Source organism: Nelumbo nucifera, chromosome 2 (assembly GCF_055504915.1).
Source record: "Nelumbo nucifera cultivar China Antique chromosome 2, China Antique-T2T, whole genome shotgun sequence".
NCBI classification, from domain to species: domain Eukaryota; kingdom Viridiplantae; phylum Streptophyta; class Magnoliopsida; order Proteales; family Nelumbonaceae; genus Nelumbo; species Nelumbo nucifera.
In genome coordinates this window covers 25,406,358-25,431,049 of record NC_142650.1, presented here as the reverse complement: position 1 = coordinate 25,431,049, position 24,692 = coordinate 25,406,358, and the positions used below count along the sequence as shown (strand labels likewise).

General features: G+C 37.5%; 1 protein-coding gene across 9 annotated transcripts; it reads right to left on the bottom strand.

The window, feature by feature from the left end:
• Positions 1-376: 376 nt before the first annotated feature.
• On the bottom strand, positions 377-14,651 carry DNMT2 (DNA methyltransferase-2). Of its 9 annotated transcripts, none has more exons than XM_088899268.1 (10): positions 14,050-14,651; positions 13,848-13,958; positions 7,148-7,241; positions 6,900-7,018; positions 6,662-6,784; positions 3,557-3,896; positions 3,288-3,382; positions 2,107-2,217; positions 1,940-2,004; positions 377-715 (listed from the first exon to the last, which is right to left on the bottom strand). In XM_088899268.1, exons 1-10 carry the CDS (start codon positions 14,122-14,124, stop codon positions 637-639), a joined length of 1,212 nt encoding a protein of 403 aa, XP_088755394.1. In that variant the 5' UTR covers positions 14,125-14,651; the 3' UTR covers positions 377-636. The 9 variants fall into 9 exon arrangements, with proteins under 9 accessions (XP_088755394.1, XP_010254325.1, XP_088755395.1 ...); XM_010256023.3 differs by having other exon boundaries at positions 2,107-2,172; XM_088899269.1 differs by having other exon boundaries at positions 6,912-7,018.
• Between the last annotated feature and the right edge of the window lie 10,041 nt (positions 14,652-24,692).

Here is a 24,692-nt window from a genome sequence, read left to right as displayed (position 1 = left end):
TTTTCCACTATCCATGCGCATCCAAATGCATCTCTTAAAAATTGAATATTTCGGATGTGTGTGTTTTATTTGAATAGAATTATGCTTTTATAAAAATTTACATGTTTCTATCAAACCAGTGTCATGTAACAAACGAGATGAAAAAGGGTATTCTATGGCTTGCTCCTACATTTAAGTCATAAGAAACAAGGTTCAAAGTATCGACATGTATCAGCCAATACATATCATTCCAGGACCCCTCCAATATGCCCCTATAGTGGGTGTATCGGGGTCTGACCGGTTCAGGGGGTGGAGGAGCCCTAAACTGGCCCCCTGAACCGGTTTCAGAAAAAAATAAAAAAATAAGTATAAAAAAAGAGTACCGATACTTTGAACCTTGATAAGAAAATCGGTTTAGTAGATGATAATATATAAATCTCATGTGAGCAGCATAAATGAGCAGAAGTTGTAAGTTATAGTAGATAAAAAAAGTCCATGCATGCAGATCGACAAGTGAGTTTTATAGTCGAGCCTCAGTCCTCGGGGTACAGCACCAAAGAGCAGCAATATAGAGTTCACAAGTATGATCTTTCTCGCCCTGAAAGAGCTAAGGCAAGACTGCTGTAATCTTCTTCCTCTAATTACCTTCATCCATGATTATGATGGATCAGAAAAAAGATAACGAAATAAGGGCGCAACTACTGCTACACTTAAGCTGTTCCCCAACAAAGCATATCTGCAGACAAGAAACAGGATACTGTTAAATATAAAAAAATGGATATGATCATTACCAAGTCCAAATTGGGTCCATATATTTAGAATCTGCTAGGAATTGGACCTAATTGGTGGGTATTATAGGTGTACAGGTATATGTAACTCTGCCAACATATTATCCATCTTGCCTAAAATTTCCATCCTAATGGCAAATCAGATTGATAAAATGCAAAGCAACCTTTTATGGGATGGGGAGAAGGGGAAAAAGTTGAATCTTGTTAAATGGGAAAGTGTTTTAAACGCATAAAAAATTTGGAGGGTTGGGTTTTAGGACTAAATCATGAACAAAGCCTTTTTGCAAAAGTGGCTCCGGGATTTGGGGAGGAAGGGGAAGTCTATGTAGGAGAATAGTGGTGAATAAATATGGGATTGTGAGATTTGGGTGGGATTCAAGATCAGAGGTATCATCATTATATTGGGTATGCTTGTGGAAGGTATCATGAAGTTCAATTCTCTTTTCTGTTGGATTTCAAAATTTTTAGTGGGGGATGGGTCTAAAGTGAGATTTTCAGAAGATGAATAGTGTTTGCTTGGCAGGTTATGTAACATCTGTCCAAGATTATAGAGATTAAACTTTAAGGGTCTCAGCAAATTAGAAGCAGTATAGATCCAGCCTGATTCAAAGATGATGCTGGGTGGTGGAAGGAGGATAGAAGATTTACAGTGAACCCTATGATTCTTTGATCAGAAATCAGGTTGAACAATTTCCATTTAGAGGCTTTTGGAGTAATTCTATCCCTCATAAAGTAGAAGCCTTGCATGGTTGTTGTCCTTGGAATCTTGACAGTAAACCATCTAAAATCTAGAGGTTACCATTTATGACATGTTGGGGAGGTCATTTCTCAACCAATTAACACCATTATACTTGAGATGGAATTACATATTCACAGCTAGGTTGGGAGAAAAGCATGGTCATGAAACTAATACGGTAATACCAGGTACAGTTGTGTAGAGTTTTTTGGAAAATGAAAGTAAACTTAAATTGTCTACATTTTTTTTTAATTTCTTTTGCTGGAAGGATATGGAAGCAAAATATAAATGGGAAAAGCATATTGGTGTCATCTATTGAGTCCAGAGTAAAGAAATAAAAAAGAAAATAAAAAGGAGAAAAGTATGACCCACAGGTGTTTCTCCTAAAGATAGCATACTGTTTAAGCTCAAGGTCTATAACAAGAACATGGCATACCGTTGTCTAAGGCTTATGTGCTGTGGAAATTGGAAGTCATCCGGGAAAGAATGCAGGTTGGCCACCTGGAGATTATAGGATGTAAGCTTCCATTTCTGGATCTATATCAGTGAAACTAATAAGACAATGACTACAGAAACCAAATACATAATGTGAAAAACAATTACCTCCCTAGGAGTGAAGTATCTGAGGCACTGCTCCTTCAAGGAAGACAATTTCCCCCTCTTTTCTGGCTGTGGGTTATCGTTAACATTAACTACCATAACTGATGGAAGCAACTAAGAAGACATTGTTCATAACTTAAGAAGAAACTCGTAATCGTTTTGATAAAACAAGTGTACTGACATGTACATGAAGTACTCGTATGGTAAATTGTAAAAGACTAGAACTGTATACCAAAATTTATCTTGTCTTAATGCCATTGCCTAGTGCAATGGTAAAATCTTGGTCTGACAAGTGTGAGAACATAGGTTGAAGTCTGAGAAGCCACTTTATGCAAAAAATGCCTAAGGATAGGTCCTTATCCAATATCCAGTCCACCCCTCTCAAGACCCTGGATAACTGGGACTAATATTGGGTGAACCCATCTTCAGCATAACCAACAACCTGTTGGCCTACCAATGTTAAAGTGTAGACAAGAAAATATCCAATCTACCACATTCTTTAGGAAGTAAAAAAGGCCATCAGATTTTAGAAAACTTAGAAAAAAAGTCAATGATTAGACAGTATCATCAATTGGTCAGTGCCACTTCCAGACAACTCTGACACATTTACAGAAATGCTATTGTGAAATCTTTACAATCTTCCAATGCTCCTGTCTCTTTATAGGAAAACTCTTTCAGATATACAGCATACCACAGTCTAGGCTCTCTATATTTAACCATTATGGCCTGCCAAATGAGAACCTATAGTTCCAATTGGCATTGGAAAATATGGGAGAAGATCAACTGATCAACTAATTGGATTATTCAGTGAAGGAGTCTAAACAATTCATGAAAAAATTTGACCTAAAAGACCTTAATACTAGTTCAAAATGGGCCTTCTTTATGGACAACTTTTCTGTTAATTAAAAAAATTGAAAGCATGGTCTGTTAATATTGATTGGGTGAAACTCTGATAAAGGTGGTATAAGGCTGCTATAGATGGGGTAGAACATGTGGTTAATCTAGTGGGTCCCTCATTTGATATCTGGATCAGCCACAAGACCCCTCCAAGTGGCAGAAGTTAGGTTAAGCAGGAAAGCTCTCTACTTCACCAAATTAGGAAACCTTTTTCCTGTATATATGGCAAAATCATAATATGCATAAATATAAAACAAACAGTGGGAATGTCAAAACAATAATCCTACTTGGACTGTTGCCAAAAGGGATCCAGTACCCTTCACATATCTATGGTAGCTCTTTGTAAAACAACAACAACGCCTGGAATCAGGGTAAACAATATCTGTATCACTGTCAAGGATTCCATAGGAGTTGATAAAATAACTCAACAATAGGGGGGGGGGGGGGAGGGAGAGAAAGGACATGATAAAATGAAAAATGATTTAGTAGCATACTTTGTAATGGCAGAAGGAAAAAGAAACCAAGTTAAATGTTAAAAAAGAAAAAATAAGGATACCCATAGCACTGCCCCACCTCTCAATTAAGCTCAATGGCACAATATATTGGTTTAAGGAGCTAGTGCCTAAACAATTTTGTCCATCTACCTTTGCAGCAAAATTGGAATTGTTGAAGACATCTGCTTCTGATCCCTCTGACTGAAATATAGAATTCTTGGGTTCAAGGAAGTTCTGTATTGGTTCACAAGATTGGAGCAACTTATCCAGTCTTTCATCTGATTGATCATGTTCATCCATACAAATATGACTATTATGATCATGCCCTAGTATTGGGCCAGGAGTCCAAAGAAGTTGGTTATTGAAGTGTGGGTTTTGAAAAGACGAAGGCTTTCTTTTTGCCTGTTTCCACAAAAAAAAATTTCAAATTCATATTCATGAAGGAAAAGTTAGAACCAATGTGTCTATTTATCAATGAAAATAAAGGAGAAACAAAATGTTCAATAATATCACAAAACGCTTTCACCTTTAGATCCTTCTTCTTTGTTTATTTCCTTTTTTTTATTTTTAATAACCAGAAATTGAATTCTATAAAACAAATAAAAGAACACAAAAACCAGTTCACCCAGTCCCACCCAAGTCCCTACTAACTTGTACTGATCCAACTATTCTAATACCCAATGTCCAGAGAACCGGACCAGAGATAGAACTGTTTTCTCCTCTGGGTTATGATTCACTGGTTCAACCAGCCGGTCAATCCGGTCAACCATGGCATCGTTATATGACAACATATAGATTTGAGGCCAAAAAAGGCATCTTTTTTTGGCAAAAACAGTGGGGCAAGGTGCCTTGGAACACGTTGTTGTAGATCGCGAAAAAATTACCCAAAATAAAAAATAAAAAAGATCACCCGAATCGAACAACTGAGTGCAAAGTTATGGCCTCCGAAAGTTTGCATATCAGGTAAAATAAAAAGGAAAAAAACAGCCAGTTTAATGAAAGCAGGACTGGCTGACTGATTCTTCGGTTGGATCAACTAATCCAATGGTCTTGACCAGTTTTTTGGGCATGACTGAACTGGCAGGTGGACCAGGCCACAGCTTTCCGGTCTGACTGACCAGACCAGTCTGGTTCTCTAATACTGCTAATACCAAAGAAAACAATCATATTGGTATTTACTTGTGTTCTCAAGCGAATCATGGACAACCATATTACTTGTACTGCCCCAACTTGGTTACCTCATGCTATACATTCTAGCCCTGATGGTTCTTGATACTTTTTAAACCAACTCTCTCTCTCTCTCTCTCTCTCTCTCTCTCTCTAGTTAACAGGGTATCATTTCATTAATATAAACAAAGATTTAGAAAGAGGACCCAAAGGGGTAAAATTACCCCTAAGATACAGTCATTACAAATGAGCCCAATACAATTGTTCCCTATTTACCCCTTGCCTTGCTAATGAATCTGCCAACCCATAACATCACTAGGAACCCACTGAAAAATTACTGTCATTCCCCTTAATAACCAATTGGTCTTCTTCAACACTTCTCAATATAAGTCCAGGCTACCTTCTTTTCATTCTTTATCCAACTTACCACCACTTGAGAATCCCTTTCAACAATCAGCCTTCTCACATTTAACTCTTTTTCTATTTGAACCACAAAGTACAGAAAACATTTCAGCTCTAGTGGAACCTCCTAGACCAATAGGACCCGAGAATAAAATGCAATATTTGGATATACAATGTCTAACATAATTTTTACTAAAATGTAATATAATCCAAGAGTTCACAGTTGAACCATAGTTGTCAAGGCGAGGCCTAGGCACCCACCTAGGTGATAAGGCTTTTTTTTTTTTCGGGGGGGGGGGGGGGGGGGGTTGCCTTATCTTATGCCTCACCCAGGTGTCTACAGCTGAACCATATTGTATTGTATGGAAAAGGTAAAGGGTGTAAAAGGCCATCACAATAAATCACTTTTCAATTTAGAGAATCATAAAACTGGTTAGGGGTAAACCACAACAGAAAAAGAAAGTAATGAATTAATTGTGGTAATAGGGCTTTAACTAGTAACTGTCATCATGGTATTTGTCATAAGAAGCCTTTTTTTCTATTTCTCTCTCAATTTATGTAAACAAAATAAAGCATCATCTCTCTCTCTGTCAAATCGGGGACTCTATCCTTTCATTTGTTTTATCCCTTTTCACTCTGGCCACTCCTCTCCATCTTTCCAACTATGACAACCTCCATTTATGTTTCTCGGCAATTCAATAAAGCAGGGTCTTCACACTTCATGTTTTTGTTTGTTTTCTACATTCATTGATTTTTTTTGTTCTTTTTGGATAATTGACAGAACTTTTATTAAAGACAAAAAACAAAATGCATGAAGTACAATAGAAAGGAGGGAGGGGTAAAATCTCTTAACTCTCCCTGAGATTAATATTCATATTACAACAATGCCAAAAAAAGACTAGCTCTTCCCACCCCTTGTTTGGCAAGTGAGTCAACAAAAGAATTTGCACTTCTCTTAAGCCACTGAAACTTAATTTCCATGTCCTGGGTCAACTGTCTAAATTTCTTTTTCTCATTTAAGAACTTCCAAAATCCCATCTCTTCCTTCTGCAGACAGCCGATAACCAACATCAAATCACCTTCCACCATCAGATTGATTTATTACAAACATAAACACATAGATGTTCTATTTATATCCCCTTTCACTAATAGAATAAAGTCTCATCCTCTACTTTTTTATAGGTTATGCATTTTTTTGATAATTATAGGTTATGTTGTGTCTACTCTACCTTTAATTTTTATGTTTGTTCAAGATCACCTTCAACGTTTGCTTGTTGCTAACTTGCTACTTCAACTAGGAAAACAAGTTGCCCATAAAAAAAACTAGAAAAAAGATAAATTAAGAAGGTTTTTATATAAAAACCAATTGCTTAGGTGGGCACCTAGTGGCCTGGGCAACAAGGCACTCCCCTGCTGCCTAGCCTCGCCTTAGCGGTTTCGCAACCATGAGTTGAACATCTGTCCCTGTTGAAAGATTTAACAATGAGCTCAATTTACATATTTCACTATCCAGGGTATGTACTTCATGTATACAATATTGAAAAGGAAAAAACTGTAACAAGTAATTAGGTAAAGCAACAATAAGAGAGGGAGTCTACCAGGCAAAAATATCGAGGTCTAGAATATGGCACACCAAACTGCAATGGACTCAAAATAAACTCCTGTGTAATGAAACCTGTTTCTGCCAACATCTCAATCATGCGCTTGTGTGTATCAGATTTCTGGAGATGAAGGATATGAAAATCAGAATCTTCACCAGAGACACAATTTCCTATGATATTAAAAAAAAAATCCATACAAAACCAAGTCTAGAATGCAAAATTATGTGCAGTGGACCTCGAACCCAACCACATTCTCTACAAACAGCATGATGGGAAGTTGTGATGTCTGTGGCATAAGTTCAAGAATCTTAAGAAAGGAGGATGCTCGGGCATCATCAGAATCCTTCTGGAGACCTAAAAAGAAAATTTTAACCATTTCAATATGGCGAAGAAAGGGGAAATTTAAAATAAATTTTTCATGGTGAAATAAAGCTAATTGATCCCGTGAAAATAAAAAATAACACACAGATTTTAGGGGTGAACCTTGCCGTGTGTATGGTTGGCATGGAGGAGAGAGCAGCCACACATCTGCCTCATATTTGTCCAGCTCAGCAGCAGTCATGCTTTGAATATTGCCCTACACTCAACTACACAAGTTATATCTGCTACCTTCCTACATATTAAGTATTAAATAGAAGTTAACCTTGACAATTCATCCATTTACTTTCTAGAAGTCCAAAATCCCAAGCAAAAGTGAATCCTTGGATAGAGAACAAGCAATTTGTACTGCTATCAAAGTAGCAACTCAAAATTACGAAGAAAACTTTACACCATGAAACTACATAAAATGAATCCAATACAGTAAAATAAACTAAAATATGGGATGGAGAATTTTCACAAAAAAAAGGGATGGGGAATATTCTTTTGGTAAAGGAATAAAACACTGGTGGAAAATTGTGTTGGAAAGAATTTTTTTCACATGATTCATTAATTCATTTATGCATTCTTCTTCTATATGAACCTCATTCTATGTACTCCAATATGAACCCTACTTTCTTACATAATTCATTCTTTCTTCTTCTAAAAGAGAGAAGGGATAGAGACCTTTTTTTTCTCCTTTCAGTATAGTGAACAGTAAGAATAGTAGCATTTTCATATCATGGGCATGGTTTAAAATGTCCCTAAATTCCCTAATATTTCCATGACATATTTCCATTTCCATGGGTAGCAACATGAAATTTACCGGAATCGACATATTCCCCAATGAACACTACCAGTACTATGAGGAGTACAAGAGATAGTTCCCATTTTCACTACCATGGGCATGAAATTTTATTGGAATCAACATATCTCCCAGTGAACACTACCAGCACTATAAGGAGTACAAGAGATAGTATTACAACATAAATTGGTGACAGTACACCAACTTATGTTGTAAGGTCACTAATTTACTTCAAATCCTAAAGCCTGTCATTGTTGATCCCCTCATCTCCTCTAATGAGAGAGTTTGGACCACCGACACTAGAGGGTCCTTCTCTTCTGCTTCCTTTTTCCAGTCTTTGGTTTAACATGGTTCTGGTGGGTCCTCCTTCCCTGTGCATGAGGTTTGGTGTAAAACATTAAAAATAGAGGCTTTCTGTTGGGGGATATATCATATATCATGAAAGAATCAATACTCTGGATATTTCACAAAAAGGAAGAAAAAATGTATGTTCGTCCCCAAAATGCTGCATACTCTGCAAGGCAAATGGTGAAACTGCTGAACACCTCTCTACCTCTTGTCCCTTTGTTACCTCTATTTGAAATTGGTGCTTCTCTCTTTCTGGTTGCAGGTGGACTTTACCTACAAGTTTGGAGACTTTGTTTGCAGGTGCAACTTTCAGATGGCCAAGGAAGTAAAGAAAAGTTTTATGGAAGTGCACTAGGGCTGCTGTGCTTTGGACCGTTTGGGAAGAAAGAAATGCAAAAATCTTTAAGGAAGAGAAAAGACATTTGGAAGCTCTTATGGACTGCATCCAAATAAGGATGATACATTGGGTCAAATCTTTGGATCTGTCTTCACCCTGTACTATCGAGTGTCGATGATATAAAAAGAAATTGGAGGGAAGTGGCCACTTCATCTACCAGAAAAGAGAAAATCATCAAACCTTGGACACTGCCCTTGGAAAGCTTTATCAAACTTAATTTTCATGGAAGCAGTCTCAGCAATCCTGACCCTCGAAGCATTGAGGGAGTCTTTAGAGAGAGAGAAAGGAATATATCAGCCATTTTTCAGGCCCTATTGAGTTAGGGGACTCCATTAGAGCCAAACTGCTTGCTGTCCTGTGTGGGGGTCAAAAAGCAAAAGAGCTAAACATGGAAAGGCTGATTGTAGGAGATTCTCAAGTGGTGATTAGTTGGATAAAGGATGTAAAGAAAGCAGCATGGTTGTACCGAGAAGGGGTTAAGAAGATCTTATGGTTTCTGAGAGGAATAACAGTGATGTATCAATGGGTCCCAAGGGAGGCAAATGGACTAGCAGATTCTCTAGCTAGACAAAGGGTTAATAGGGAACATTTTTATTGGGCTTATCTGTGAATTTGTATTCTTTGTGGTAACCTTACCCCTTTCTTAATCTTTGTACATTACTGTTTATACTAATGAAAAGTTTCAACTGTTAACAATTTAAAAAAAAAACATGAGTTGGTGACAGGATTGGAGATATGTGGAGTAACAATGTTATTGCCTGCCTAACTTACATGATTACCACTTTGAGCTAGCTCAATATTCATTTCAAACATGAAGTTAAATAGTAGTTTTTTTTTGGTGTGTGTGTGTGTATTGTGTAATAGATTATTTGGTTGATCTATTTTTTATTTCTTTTGAAGGGCTACACAACGGGGTAGCACATTCCCCAACCCAGGTGCAAGCGGGACTTGATCCCAAGTCTCCGCTACGACCAGCAGGAGACTTTACCAACCAGCTGCTTGGCACCTTGCATTATTTGGTTGATCTCAATGTTTTAAAAGCACATGGCACAAAAAAGGAGCAAGGGCCAATTTGTGCCTGAGGCACAAGGTGAGGTGCGTGCCTTTTTGAAGCAATGCGCAAAAATACAAAAAATAAAAACAAAAAAGTTAGAAAATTCAAAACAATGCCAAAAAAAGTCAAAAAAAAAACTGATAAATAAAAAATCAAAAAATATTAAACATAATATTAATAAAAAAACATAAACTTAAATTTTAAAATAAATGTTTTAAAAAAACTATTATCTAAAATTAAAATACATAAGCATAACATGTAATGAGTATTCAAATGAAAATTTAAAAATACAAATCAAACATATAAAGCATAGTCAAGCATGTAAAACCCACAATCTCTTTTTTTCCTCAAATGCATTACTTCAAGTAGCTAATGTGATGTAAAACATATTGCATTCTTGATTCTACAGGTCACCTTTGTACCACAACCTTCGAGCAAGCCTGAACAAGTCCATGTTAGGGTCTTAAATTCTTAATTCTCACATAAAAAATAATGATTTTGTAATTTTAATTGCCTTTTAAGAAGATATTTTATTAGGATGAATGAATGAACAGCATTAGAAAATAGGGGGTATACCCTAAAATGCACCTCGCCTGTGCGCACCTTTTAATCATTGATTGATCTATTACAACCATTTCCATTTCCATTTTCTGAGTTTAAATTTTGCTTTAACTCATTCCATCATTAAGTTTTGAATCTTAAGATTTACAGGACAACTTTAAAACATATTCTTTTGTCTATAACATTAGTTTCTTAGCTTTGTTTAATGATTTGGAACAAGATAATAATTTACCAATAAAAATATATCATTCTCTATTCTTTGCATATTTTACAATATTTCCAACATGTTTCCTATATTTGGGCAACCTACATTTCCACCGACACTGACATTTAAAATTGGTGAGTTTCATTAACTTTCAGCAGTATATTTGTTCCGTCTTTATGTCCTTGTGTTTTAGTAATATTCCTAAGACGGAGATAGAGAAAAGGAAATAAAACTTTTTTTTATTGGTAGTAAAGAAGACAAAAACTATAGGTCCCTTCATTAGTATTAATCCTAAATCCATTAAGAGAGAACAGCAGGTCTCTTAGATATAAAAGCTAGTCTCCTAATTGAAGGTTAGTGTGGTTTCTTAGGTCAAGTGAAATTGTGAAAAGTGTTTTTTTTTTTTTTTTTTTTGGGGGGGGGACTAGGATGAAGGGTAACTAGTGTTTTGGGTATGTAGTAAGGATTAAATGAAAGTGGTGTTTTAAAAGCAAGAAGCACAGCTAAAAGTGCAAGTGGTTCTTGGAGACTGAGGCATGAGGCACAAGGCAAGGTGTGCTTGTTGTGAATGAAGTGAGGCGCCAATTTTGAAAATGAAAACAATATAAAAAAATTAATGTACAAGAGTATGCAAATCTTAATTCTGAAAGAAATAAAATATTTCAAATAATATATTCGCTTAATAGGTTAGAGTCTCATATTATTAAAAGAAAGGTTGTAGCCTTGTACTTTTAAATCTGACATAGGCTAGAAAGGCCATTACACAATGTTGGTCCTAGCTATTTGGAGTCTTGGGATGCATAGACCGGCTATGGAGTGGCCTCTCTCAGACTCTAACCAATATTCTCATGCCTTTCAGCCAGAGATTTTACTGTTCTACCAGGCAATAGCTCCCCTTCAAGTCCTAGATAGGTTAAACTGTTTAAACTCTAAGCATCATGGTTACAACCTACAATATAGTAAATTACATATCCAACAACAAATTAAATGTTTTAGTTCACTAAAGAATAGCAACTGAGTGAAACATACCTGGGTTCAGGCAAGGCGCACCACACAAAATGAGCCTTGCTTGTGACTAGACATGCCTTTTAAAACACTGAATGAAAGTTCTCTTTTCTTCTTTGTTTTTTTATTTTTATTTTTTTGAGAACAAGATACTTTTTTTTTCTGTATCCCAGTAGTCACTAGTGAGATTATTTGGTCAGTTGAAGGACTCCAGGGTGGGGACAATGCAAGGTGCATGTGAGGGTAACCAAAAAGCATTGGGGTTCCATATTTAGGAGTATGGAATTGAATAAAGTACTGATTGCAAAATTGAGTTGGAAATTTTGACGGTGGAGAATATTCCTTCAGTAAGGGTTCCCAGCAGTAAATACTTGCTTTCATGTTGCTCTCTTGAGGGTAAGAAATATAATTAATAACTCTTCCACAGTAAAGGCAGGCCTGCCCAATTGTGATGTGCCATATGATAAGGCATATTGGTGGTAGACATATGGAAATAGAATTTCAATGTTTGCAAATTCAAATATCCTGGCCGCTGAAAGAAATGGTATAGTTTATCATCCATTGGGAAAGAGAAGGCACATGGAGGTGCCTGATCTATTTTCAATAGACACATGCAACTGGAACAGTATCCTGTCATTGCCATGATTAAACAAATACATGGTGAAGACTACCTCTCATATTATTCCTAGTCTTTTGGGAGCTTATGCTGGAAAAAAAAAAAAAAAACAGAACTGGGAGTTGGAGGTACTCTGTTTGTTCATCATGCACTTTTTTAAGTGATTTGTCTTCAAGTTTCAATCAAGAAATTAGATGGAGGAAAATACTCAAACTAAGCTGGCCATCTTTCTACCTTTTTTTGAAGAAAGATAACAAGATGTTGTATAGTATAAGTAAAAGGGCTATACAGAAATAACAGTGCCTACCAAATCAAGACATCATATTACTGCTGTACATAAAAATCTCTGTTTACACCTAATTTTGTTAACATATCTGACAAAATATTCAGTTCTCTGGGAATCCAGGTTGTGACAGCCAACAAACTAGAAGCCAGGTCTCTAGCCTCATTTAGGTAGTGATCCAACTGCCACAGGCCTTCCCCCTTTGACAGCATCCAATTAGCCGTATTGGCTGAGTCTCCCTCAATCCTAAAGGATCTTAAACCAAGTTGCTTTGCTATACAGAGACCTGTGAGAATGGCCAACACCTCTGCAGTAGTTGAACTTGCTGTCCACTGAAGACCCAAAGAATATCACTTATGTTGGATATGAACACACCCCCCACTCCAGCTGGCCCCGGGTTTCCCAATGAGCACCAAAGTTGTTGTACTGACTAGGGAGTGTCTTGCCTGTACAGGAGGGGAGGAGTACAGGGTGGGAATCAAATTCCGGCTTAAGAGGTCCACACTGAAGCCCTTGAAATCCTCACAGCTTGAAGCCCACAAAATACACAGACTGAGAATGTGATTCTTTAACTCCTCTACAGAATAGAGATCTGCTCTTATTGTCAAAAAAAAAAAAAAAAAACGCATATTTTGCTCTTTGCATAAACCACATAAAACCGCATGAAGAATAAGATTCCAAAAACTCCTACCTCTTTTTCCTAAACCTCCATATCTCCATTGTTGAATATGATCACAAACATGGCAATTCTTAGTGACAAGATCTTTCAGCACTTTAATCCCACTCCCATGGATAATATTCAGAGGATATTGCTTTCCCTTCCTGATGCTGGTTATCTAAACCAACTGAATACCATCTCTAACTCTTTATCCAATGTTCTGTCATCTGTGCATGTACATAATTATGATGGTTGGTCTGTCTCCCTCCAGTTTTTATAAATAAAAATATATGGTGCAATTTGAGAGAGAACCGAAGTTGGAATGTGCAGGAACAGGATGCATGCTGTCCGTTCTGATCAGATGTTCCTGTGCAGCTGAAGGATGTGGCATGCAGATTCAGGGGAGCAAAGAACAGGAATTCTGGGTTGTGTTCTTTTTATGTTTTATTGGTGACTTCTCTAGTCTCCGGGAATTTCCAAGCTTCAAAATCTAGTAGAGACTCATGACCACAGAGTTATTTTGGAGATTTTGGACAAGGCTATGGAATATTGGAATGATAGTCAAATCTTTTGGGGACCACGTTTAGAATTATCAGACACGATATCTTTTCAATATATTGATAACCCCTTGAGATGACTTCGTCTTTGCTTCTGAAAGACCATCCTATTTGTGGCTGGTTTGTAATATTTTGTTTGATTGCCACTCGCTCAGAGACACGCAGAGTCCATTGATTTACTAAAATTTCAAGTATCAATATGCATACTAAACATTGTAAAATCTTCAATTCTGATGGCTCATAGAAGTTAGTTTGTTCGAATCTGAAAATCCTAAGTCCTGTTTACTTAAACTACAGTGTCAAATCATCCACCAACAAAGTAAGAGATGGCAAAAACCTGATATGGGCGATGACCGAAATTGTATTCGTAGACATCGTTTGCTTTGTCGTTTATGTCGAATGCTTCCACCATGATAGCTGAAACTCCAGCTTTCATGATCGAATATCTCTGTACAAAACAAAACGGAACAGTAAAAACCCTAAAGAGAGCGGTTTTTTAACGTTTGTTTTTCTGAAGGAGCTATAGTTTTGCATCGAACCATGCCTCCAATGCCACTGTAGAATTCAAGAACTCTGTACGGCCCATCTCTGGATTTGCAGAAGCTTTCTTCCATTGATTCAGATTTTAGACCCGAGAGAAGAAAGAGTCATCTTGATTTATTCGGGCTTAGAGCGGGAAGGTGGAGCGCAGTACGCACCTCAAGGTTACAGCGTTGGCAATACAGGCTTACGACATGGTCCCGATTGATCAAAACCAATATTCCGTTTATGAGATATCATGAGATTCCAATCTGACGGTTAAAAAAATTCCAATATAATTTCTGATTTATGTTTTATGATACACCCGCAGTACTTTACACTTTCCGGTAAACCTTAAACCCTGAAAAAAGGGGGGTTTAAGCGTTTGGGTTCTTCGAGAAGCAATGAGGCATCGCTTCTTCGCCCCCTTGCTGAAATCCTCTAACCGCTCAAGGTTTTCTGCTCAGCTCCGGCCAGGCTCCGCCAAAATCCAATTCTGACCGAGAGCACTTTCTTAGAAACAAAAGTTTCAGCGAAGACCTCTTCTGGTTCGGCGTCTGTAGAGAGGTCGGATTCAGAAATTGGCTTTTCGGGTGAACCCCATTCAAAAACTGGATTTTGGGGGGAACTCAATTGGAATTTTGGAGCAACCCATTTCAGGAATTTGGAGAAACCGAATTCAGAAGCTCGAAGATTCCACCACACGCTACATCTGGGCCAACATCCACAATCCTAGAACTTAAAAGGTTAACAACTAAGAGATTATCAGAAGAGACTAAAATTTTTTTAAGATGCCTGTCCAACGCAGAAGAAACAGCAGCCTCGATCGCACAAAGTTCCGTCTGCAGAACCGACCCAGCAACCTGAGCTTTCCTTCCTACTGTTGCCACAAAGGAACCAGAGATGGAAAGACACAAACGCATAAGCCCCTTGGCCATTCAGAAGAACACTTCCATCATAAAAGAAAAAGAAATCTGCCCCCTGGGAAATGTGTCCTCACTGTTTGTCTCTGTTTGTTCATCTGGCCATTCAAAGAACACATGTGTGTGTAGACTAGGTCGGCCAACACTCTTCTTATAAAGTGCTCTCAGATCCGAATGGACACAAATGTGTCCTCACTGTTCTCAAGAGGCATAAGGAGGAAGAAGAGACATGAAAAAAGAAAACAATTTATTTGAAAATTAAATTCGGATTTGAAGAGACATGTTTTAAAAATTGGAAAGGTGTAATTCGAATAAAACAAAATGATTCAGTGCATCACAAGTACAAGTACAAGTACACATACCCCCGCGCTCGCGCCCGGTTCAGCGCTCACGTGTGAAAAGCACCCCCAACCCCCCTCACATGCATGGAATATCTATAGTCCTCTCCTCCGACATAAGGAGGAAGAAGAGACACGAAAAAAGAAAACAATTTATTTGAAAATTAAATTCGAATTTGAAGAAACACATTTTAAAAATTGGAAAGGTGTAATTCAAATAAAACAAAATGATTCAGTGTCTTTTCCCTCTTTTCTATCCCGCGAGTTTTCGCCTTTTCTTTTCCCTCCTCTACTTCTGTGTCTTTTCCCTCCTCTGCTTGGTTTCTCTAAATTGACCGAGCGGTCTTTTATAGCTTTCTCCAATTTGGACATTGCATTTACGCCGTTGAATTAAGTAGCGATCCGTGTAGTTGAAGAGAGAGCTGTGGTCCGTCAGATCAGAAAGAGCGGGGATCGTGGCTTTGTTTTTTCTCCCGCTCTCTTTATGATTTTGCACTTTCGCCGAGTGGTAGCTCACGTGTGAAAAGCACCCCCAACACCCCTCACATGCATGGAATATCTATAATCCTCTCCTCCTATTATAGCTTTCTCCAACTTGGACATCGCGTTTACGCCGTTGGATTAAGTAGTGATCCGTGTAATTGTTGAAGAGAGAGCTGTGGTCCATCAGATCAGAAAGAGCGGGGATCATGGCTTTGTTTTTTCTCCCGCTCTCTTTATGATTTCGCACTTTCGCCGAGTGGTAGCTCACGTGTGAAGCACCCCCAACCCCCCTCACATGCATGGAATATCTATAGTCATCTCCTCCTATTGGGTCCCTACCCATAAAGGGAGCAAAACTACAAATATACTCCACTCCCACTCCTTTCCCAAGCAATGTGGAACAATGAGTCATTCAATGGAGGAATGGGCAAAAAACAAGAGAGAGAGGAGAAAGATTCTTGTAAATTTGAATCTCCCTCCAACAATCCCCCACAAGATTCAAATTCAAGAAGATCGAACAATCTGAGCATTGTTGTAAGAAAAGTATTCATGGTGATGTCTTTTGGACTTCAATCAACACTTAGGTATGACAGGCTATGTTACAGAGTATGGGTGGAGTCAGACTCCTTCAATCTTTCCTCCTTATCGTAACTAGATAACCGGTTAACCAACTCAACTCACCAATTATTTAGTGGTTCTTTTGTTTTGGAACATTTCGACCTTGTTCCTTTATTACAATCATGAGTGTTTTCGAGAGTCAGCCCTAAATCTCTCTTAGAAGCAGTCACACTTCACACTCACTTAGGTCAGTTGTTAGTGTGCACTGCTCACACTATTTCTAACTGATTAAGAGCCACATGCTCAACCTCCTCAATCTACAGTGAGCACTATCTTATCTCGGCATCTGAAATGTGACACAAATGATAGTGCTTTACTAAGTCATCTAGCGACTCATTTTTACCCATTTAACCTAATTCCAAGGATCTCATTTTCACATAGGTTGGGTGCCCATCACTAATGACTTCACAATGGGCTTCAGCCCCATTCCTATCGATGCCTCATAAACCACCTTAGAAGTTTGTGGTTTGGTTAACCAATCTGCAAGGTTCTTTTCAAACCTTACAAAATCCGGAGCGATCGTACTTTCGCTGAGGTACTGTCTTACCAGGTTATGCTTTAAGCGGATGTGCCTTCTTTTACCATTGTACGTCTGGTTCTTGTCTCTGGCTATTGCTACTTGGCTATCACAATGGAGAGATATGGACGGAACCGGCTGCGACCAAAGTGGTATATCTACCAGCAAATTCCTTAGCCACTCTGCCTCGGACCCTGCCAACTCTACTGCAATGAACTCGACCTCCATTTATTGAACTTGTATTGCACGACTAATTTACTGATTTCCATGATATTGTCCCTCCACATAGAGTAAACACATATCCATTGGTGGAAGTACTATCATTTGAATCTGAAATCCAATTCGCATCAGTAAAGCCTTCTAAAATAAGAGGAAAACCTGAGTAATGTAAACCAAAGTTTATGGTTCCTTTTAAATATTTTAATAATCTTACTAAAGCTTCCCAATGTTCATTTCCGGGATTATGAGTATGTTGACTTAATTTTCCCACAACTATAGCTATGTCTGGTCTTGTACAATTCATTAAGTAGGATACAAACCCAATTATACTTGCATACTCCTTTTGTGAAACAGGTTCTCCTACATGTTTCTTTAAGTGAATACTACAATCAATAGGTGCTTTAACCAGTTTACAATTATAGTGTCCAAATTTCCTAAGAATACTCTCTACATAATGTGATTGGGAGAGAATAAAATTTCATTGTTCTTTATGGATTTTAATCCTCAATATTACATCAGCCTCACCCAAGTCCTTGGTATCAAATTTGGACATTATAAACTGTTTTGTTTCTTTTACTACCTCTAGACTAGTTCCCATTATTAACATATCATCAACATAGAGGTAGATCATGACTCCTGTATTATTTTCAAATTTGCTATAGACACGTCTATCATAATCATTTATGCTATATCCATTAGTTACTAACACATTATCAAATTTTCTATGCCATTGTTTGGGAGCTTGTTTTAACCCATACAGAGACTTAATTAATTTAAATACTTTATTTTCTTGTACTGGCATTATAAAGCCTTCAGGTTGCTTAATGTAAATTTCTTCCTCTAATTCCCCATTTAAGAAAGTTGTTTTCACATCCATTTGGTGAACTACCAGTTTGTAAATGGATGCTATAGCAAACAAAACCCTAATTGTTGTTAATCTTGCAACCGGGGAGTAGGTGTCAAATAAGTCTACATCTTTCTTTTGTCTGAATCCCTTTGCAACTAACTTGGCCTTGAATTTATCTATTGTGCCATCTTGTTTTAGTTTTTTCTTAAAAATCCACTTACAATCTAGTGCCCTAGTTCTAGGTGGGAGATCTACAAGTTCCCAAGTGTGATTAGTGATTAAAGAGTCTATTTCACTTTTTATGCATTCTTTCCAAAATACTGAATCAAGTGAAGTTATAACTTCCTGATAGGTTATTGGGTCATTGTCTACCAGAAATGTGAACATTCCATCACCCAAGTTTGTTTCTCTTCTTTGTCTTTTACTTCTCCTTAAGTTTAGGTCTTGCTTAAGTGTACTAGTTTTTTGAGCATCCATTAGTTCTTGGTTTCTGACTTGGTTTTGGGAAGGTTCCCTATTTAATGTTTCTTTTCTCCAAGGGAAGATGTGCTCAAAGAACTCTACATCTCGGAATTATATTATTGTGTTATTTTCGACAACATTTTCAATTGTTTTAATTACAATGAACCGATAAGCCACACTATTTTGTGCATAGCCAATGAACACACAGCCACAGGTTTTCAGCCCTAATTTCTTTCTCTTAGGTTTAGGTATTCCAACATTTGCTAGGCAGCCCCAAACTTTTAGATAGTTCAAACTACGTTTTATGTTATGCCAAAGTTCAAAGGGAATCTGTTCTTTCTTCTTAGGTGGTATTCTATTATATAAGTGACAAGTCATTAGGATTGCTTCCCCCCACAAATTCAGAGGTGCACCTGAACTAATTAGCATTGCATTCATCATTTTTTTCAGTGTTATGTTAAGTCTTTCTCAACTCTATTAGATTCAGGTTGATAGGGAGCTGTGGTTTCATGTATGATTCTATTTTCTTCAAAGAATTTTCTAATGGTTTGTCCATCATACTGAGTTCCTCTATCTGTTCAAAGAATTTTCTAATCGTAGTGCTCCTTATTTTCTTTCCTAACTGATTTTCTACTTCAGTTTTGTAGTTTATGAAATCTTGATCAGCCTCATCTTTTGATCTAAGTAGAACTACTTTTGCATATCTAGAGAATTCATCTGTAAATGCTATATAGTATATTTTTCCTCGTCTAGCTTCATGACATTTAAGGTCTCCTAGATCACTGTGTATAAGTTGTAACAATTCAATTTCTCTTTGTACATTTTTATGAGGTTTCTTAGTAAATTTTGCTTCTACACATACTTGGCATTTTTCATTTGTAAAATTAATAGGAACATCCAAAACTCCTAATTTGCATAATCATTTTAAATAAGGAGCACTACGATGTCCTAGTCTAGTATGCCAAATATCAAAAGATTCAACAATATAAGCAGAAGAAGCAACAGTTTTATTCATAATAATATCAGAGATGTTCAGTACAAATAATCTACCAGCATTGTACCCTTTTCCAATAAATACATTTTTTTAGTCAACATGGCCTTGTCTACTTCAAATGTGAGTTTTAGTCTTACTTTGTTGAGGAGTGTTCCCGATACCAAGTTCCGTCGGATTTCCGACACATGCAGTACATCATTCAGCATTAGGATTTTTTCTGAAATCAGTTTCAGGAGCACATTTCCTTTGTCGATGACCTTCGAAGTTTGTGAGTTTCCCATGAAGACTTGCTCTCCTTCGGATAGAGTTGTATACTCATAGAAGGAATTGCGGTCCCCGCATATGTGTTTGGTAGCACTAGTGTCTAGTACCCACTCCTTCGGCTCATCAACTAAGTTTACCTCAGTTACCACTGCTGCGATAACATCCTCAGTCAAATTGACCTTTTGTTTCGCAAAGTCCTTCTTTCGGTACCGACAATCCTTCTTGTAATGTTCAGGTTTGCCACATATATAGCAGTTTCTTTTCTTTTGTTGTTTCTTGAATTTCTTGTCATTTTTCACATTCAAGTTCTTTTTGAATTTTGTAGTCTTTTTCTCGACCAGATTGGTTTTGAAAAACTGGTCCTCATCTTTCTTTCTATTGTTTTCTTCAATCTTAATTCAGACCACTACTTGATCCAAAGTAGTGTCCTTCCTCTTGTGCTTCATACTTGTCTTGAAATCATTCCATGTATGTAACAGTTTCTCTATGAAAGAACCAACAATGAATTCATCTGGCAGTACCATGCCTTCCTTTGCTAGTTCCCCCACAAAAACCTATAACTCATTTATTTGAACAAACACATCAATGTCTTCTTTCATGGTGAAGTGCAGGAAGTTGGCAATTACATATTTCTTATTTCCCGCATTTTCTAGAGCATACTTAGTGTCCAATGCATTCCAAATTTCATATGCATAATTATAGGATGAATAAACATTGTACAGTTCATTAGACAAACAGTTTAGGATATAGTTGGTGCAGAGGTGGTCAGCTGTAGTCCAATGTTCTGCAATAACATAACGGGTTGGTTCCTCCATGTTTAATGGGTTCGGTTCAGGTCAAAGCGAAACCTACCCCTAACTGTTCTAAGGCAAATAACAGGCATTGTCTCCAACACTTGTAGTTGGTTCCATTGAAGGGTTCAATTTTAGAGAAATCGGGAACTGTTGATAGTATCCGGTTCCTCATGAAGGGGTTAGCAGAGATAGGTTCCATAAATGCGGTTGTAAGAATGTTGTAAAAATAAGTAAAGAGAGAGCATATGGAACTTATCGGTAATCGCTTTCCAAACCAAAGTTGTAGTGATTTGAAGTTGTTGTAGGAACTCGAAACCGTATTTGCCCCCTACGGTGCAGCCGGGTGATCACAAATCGGTCACCAAGATAAAACAGCCCACAGGCCACTAGTAGGCGTGCACTCGCTTACCTGACCTCCGCGAACCACTAAAGATTAATGCTCATATTTCTCTGATAAAAGAATGTCGACAAATGGTGTGTGTGTGTGTGTGTGTGTCTAGACTGGGTCGGCTAGCACTTTTCTTATAGAGTGCTCTCAGACCTGAATGGACACAGATGTGTCCTTTCATATAGGAGCCTCTTCAGAACAGTGCACCTGTTTGAAGAGGCACAAGGAAGAAGAAGAGACACGAAAATTTATTTGAAAATTAAATTTGAATCTGAAGAGACATTTTAAAAATTGAAAAGGTGTAATTCGGATAAAACAAAACGATTCAGTGCATCGTGCGTTCAAGTACAAGTACAAGTACAAGCACTCGAGCTTGGCTCAGCGCGCACGTGCAAAAAGCACCCCCAACCCCCCCTCACATGCATGGAATATCTATAATCCTCTCCTCCTATGGGTCCCTACCCATAGAGGGAGCAAAACTACAAATATACTCCACTCCCACTCCTTTCCCAAGCAATGTGGGACAAGGAGCCATTCAAGGGTAAAAACAAGAGAGGGCGGAGAGAGATTCTTGTAAGTTTGAATCTCCCTCCAACAAGTATAAATAGGGGCCCCCATGCCCAAATGGAGGCCAAAGACCTGAATAGAGGACTTTCTCTCTCTCTCTCACACACACACTCACTCTCTTCTGATCGACATGAAACCACCACCATCTCCTTGGACCTTCAAGGTTGGATTGCCGCCCCTTTGAAGCCCACCTGCTTATACTTGGCATTGCAACTTATCAGCAAATGTGCATGAGGGGGATATCCCCAAATACTGTGACTTTGGCCTGTTTGGTTGATGACTTTTGCAAAAGCAATAATCTTGCACCGTAGATGCACAACAAGACGAGAAACAAGGGTCTTGAACTAGTGGTTACTGCATATAGTGTTCTTGTTGATGACTTTTGCAGAAGGGGGATGTGAAAAGTGGCCCATGAGATCCACTAAACTCCTTGCATCTGGTTTAATTCTAAATATTATCATTTACTATTGGTTGATTGGTGGCTTTTGAAACCTTCAAAACATGGAAACAACATTTAGAGAATGTTCAATGACTCAATAAGGGGATTCCTTAATACCATGTTAATTGATGGGTCATCTGAGGCAGGTGATTTTCTTCAAATCAGAGCTTTATACATAGATGCTAGGCAAGGGTATTGTGCCTTACATGATTACCTTTTCTGTTTATGTGTGGTTATTGCAACAAAGGAGAGTTACAGAATACAAAGTCTTGGAATAGATGGATGGAAAGTAAACATTTCCTAGTGTTCTTATTTATTACATAGTGATAGCAGGATATTTCAAGAGGGCAATCCACTAGAGGATTTAGGTTACATGACAACATGCCTGACAAAGGTCTTGTACCTGATTATGTAACTTACAGTATCCTTGTAAATGCAAGGTTCAGAGGAAAATCTCCTATCCCAGCACCTGAAGTCATCTTAAATAATCAGTTACATTGTTGTCAATTAATTACTATGTAAATTTGTCATCATTGTGTAGCTCCTCATATTTGATTCTTAACCGGATGAGCATTTTAACTCATTTCTGCATGGCTCATCTGTTATTTCATAATTTCCTTTCTACTGGTTTAAGCTCCTCTTCTTTGTTTCATCCATCAAAGCAGAAAACTGTGTTATTTCTGTCAGAATCCAGGGTGTTCTTGTTGACATTCTGTTCATTTTACTACAAAGATTATTTAAATTATTGGCATAAACACCAAACGGAAAAAAATGCAATTGTATTTATAGGCTAAGCGCGAGGATTAGATCTCCCAAGTAAGACTTACAAACAACTCATAAAACAATCTTAGTTGCACTGAAACAAATGTAAATACATTTGAAACCTATAGGCTATAGGGTCACTTGAATATGAATTTTAATTTTTAAAACACCACATACTACCAATACTAATACAATTAAATAAGATACAAAGCATTCCAAAATAAGAGAAAACATATCAAAGAAATAGGAAAGCTGAAATATTGTTGCCAATTGATGCAATGCCAGTAAAATGGGTGAACGACCATACTTCATACACATAGGATTTGTAAGTTCATGGTGATTATATGTAACTGAAATTCATAAAAAATGACACCATAATCAAGCTTAACAGACAAGTTTTGACCCCTGAAACTTGAACTGCAAGAAAAGCGAAATGATTACAATTAAATATCTAACATCTAATAACTATTTAATATGAATTTTCAAACTATTTTGAATCTTTAGACTAATTAAAGTCATTCCTACAATGAACAAAAACTGGAATTACCCCAAAGAAACAAGAAAATTTTTCACCATTCATAAACTTGTTATTTTTTATTCCTTAAGATTTTTGTTTGTTCCTCTGTGCATACTGTTTCTTGATGATGGATTTTTAAACTGTCTCAATGGAACCATGCTACCTCATGTTTGTTTCCTCCTTTTTCCAATTCTCCTTGATGTGTCCACCCATAAGTCTAGATTTTTTGGCTGAAGCTGTCAGCCACGAGTTCATCTTGCTAGATGTATACCTAATTTTGGATGGGTAGATGCTGAGATCTCCCTCATTCAATCAAGGTAGTGAGTGGGACTTCATGGGCCCCTCCTACCCACACCTGTACTTCACCTAATTGGATTGACAGACCCATCCTCCTGTGACTTGAAAAGGCATAAGTTGCAACTCAATCGGGAACAATCAGCCATGTGAGTGATATTCAATTTCTTCTCAATCTGGGTTCAAAAGGCAGGATCATAAAATTCAATATAGGAAAATAAATCACAAGAATAATTTTCCCGGTGTTCTGCTTAACTTGGAAAACAGGGCTGAATAATAGTATAGGAAACATATGAGTATTGCAAAATATGAATTGAGATGACCAACCTCTTTCAAGAAAATGACTGAAAGAAAACTAGAAGATAAGAAGGAATGTCATTGTCCCATAATTAGTACCCAATTTTTTTTGGAAAACTTTATATTCTAAATCAAATTTTAAATGTAACCAAATACTGCAAAGTGACAATTTTCAGGAAACCATTCATTTTCCTTCATTTCAAATTCGACCAAGGAGAGCTTTGTTCATAAACAATGAGATGTTACTTCTAACAATTAGAACCTGTTAGTCACTTTGTTAATGGATGATCTGTTAATTACTTGGTTGGTTAATTGGTCCACGTTTTATGCATGAAGTGGGTTGTTTTGCTGTCAAAGTTTCCAGAGTGGCTCTTGTGCTTTTTCCTTTCTTTTGCTTCTTCCTTGCTCTTGTGCTTTACCTTTCTTTTCATCTTTCCTCTTATATAAAGCTAGAACCATGAGTTGGAGTGTCCAATGATACATTGATTTTTCCCTTCTAACGCCTATCAGAAGAGTTGGCTGGCACCAGCAAACTGGGCCCCTGTTTTTGATTGTAGAGCAAGAGATGACATTGTTGCAATATAATATCATAGAAACAGAGGAGCCATTACTAACAACCAATCAACCAATCAGGAGGAGGGTTCTTCCTTTTTCTTTATTTCTTTTTTGTATTTTGCACTCATAAGCCACCATGTATTGTCAATTTGTCATGGGAATCTCATTTGGCACCAAACCAATCTAACTGTTAAAAGCTCCGCTTCACACCAGGCGTGGGGTCTAAGTGAAGCTTTATTCTCAGGCTGCAAACTGAGACTATGAGAACTCGTGGTCGTGGGTATTGTTGGCACTGAACCAGTGTTTTGAAAACCAGGCCAGACCATTCAGTGGTTGACTGAAATTGAACACTGGTCGGGCTCAAAAGATTTCAATCCAAGCATTA

Excerpts from the sequence above, each read along its gene's own strand:
- DNMT2 (XM_088899268.1), bottom strand. The coding sequence starts at position 14,124 with ATGGAAGAAAGCTTCTGCAAATCCAGAGATGGGCCGTACAGAGTTCTT. Across the intron at positions 3,897-6,661 it reads GACCTCGATATTTTTGCCTG|GCAAAAAGAAAGCCTTCGTC; the intron begins GTAGACTCCCTC and ends TTGTGGAAACAG. Across the intron at positions 3,383-3,556 it reads GAGGTGGGGCAGTGCTATGG|ATATTGTTTACCCTGATTCC; the intron begins GTATCCTTATTT and ends ACAGTGATACAG.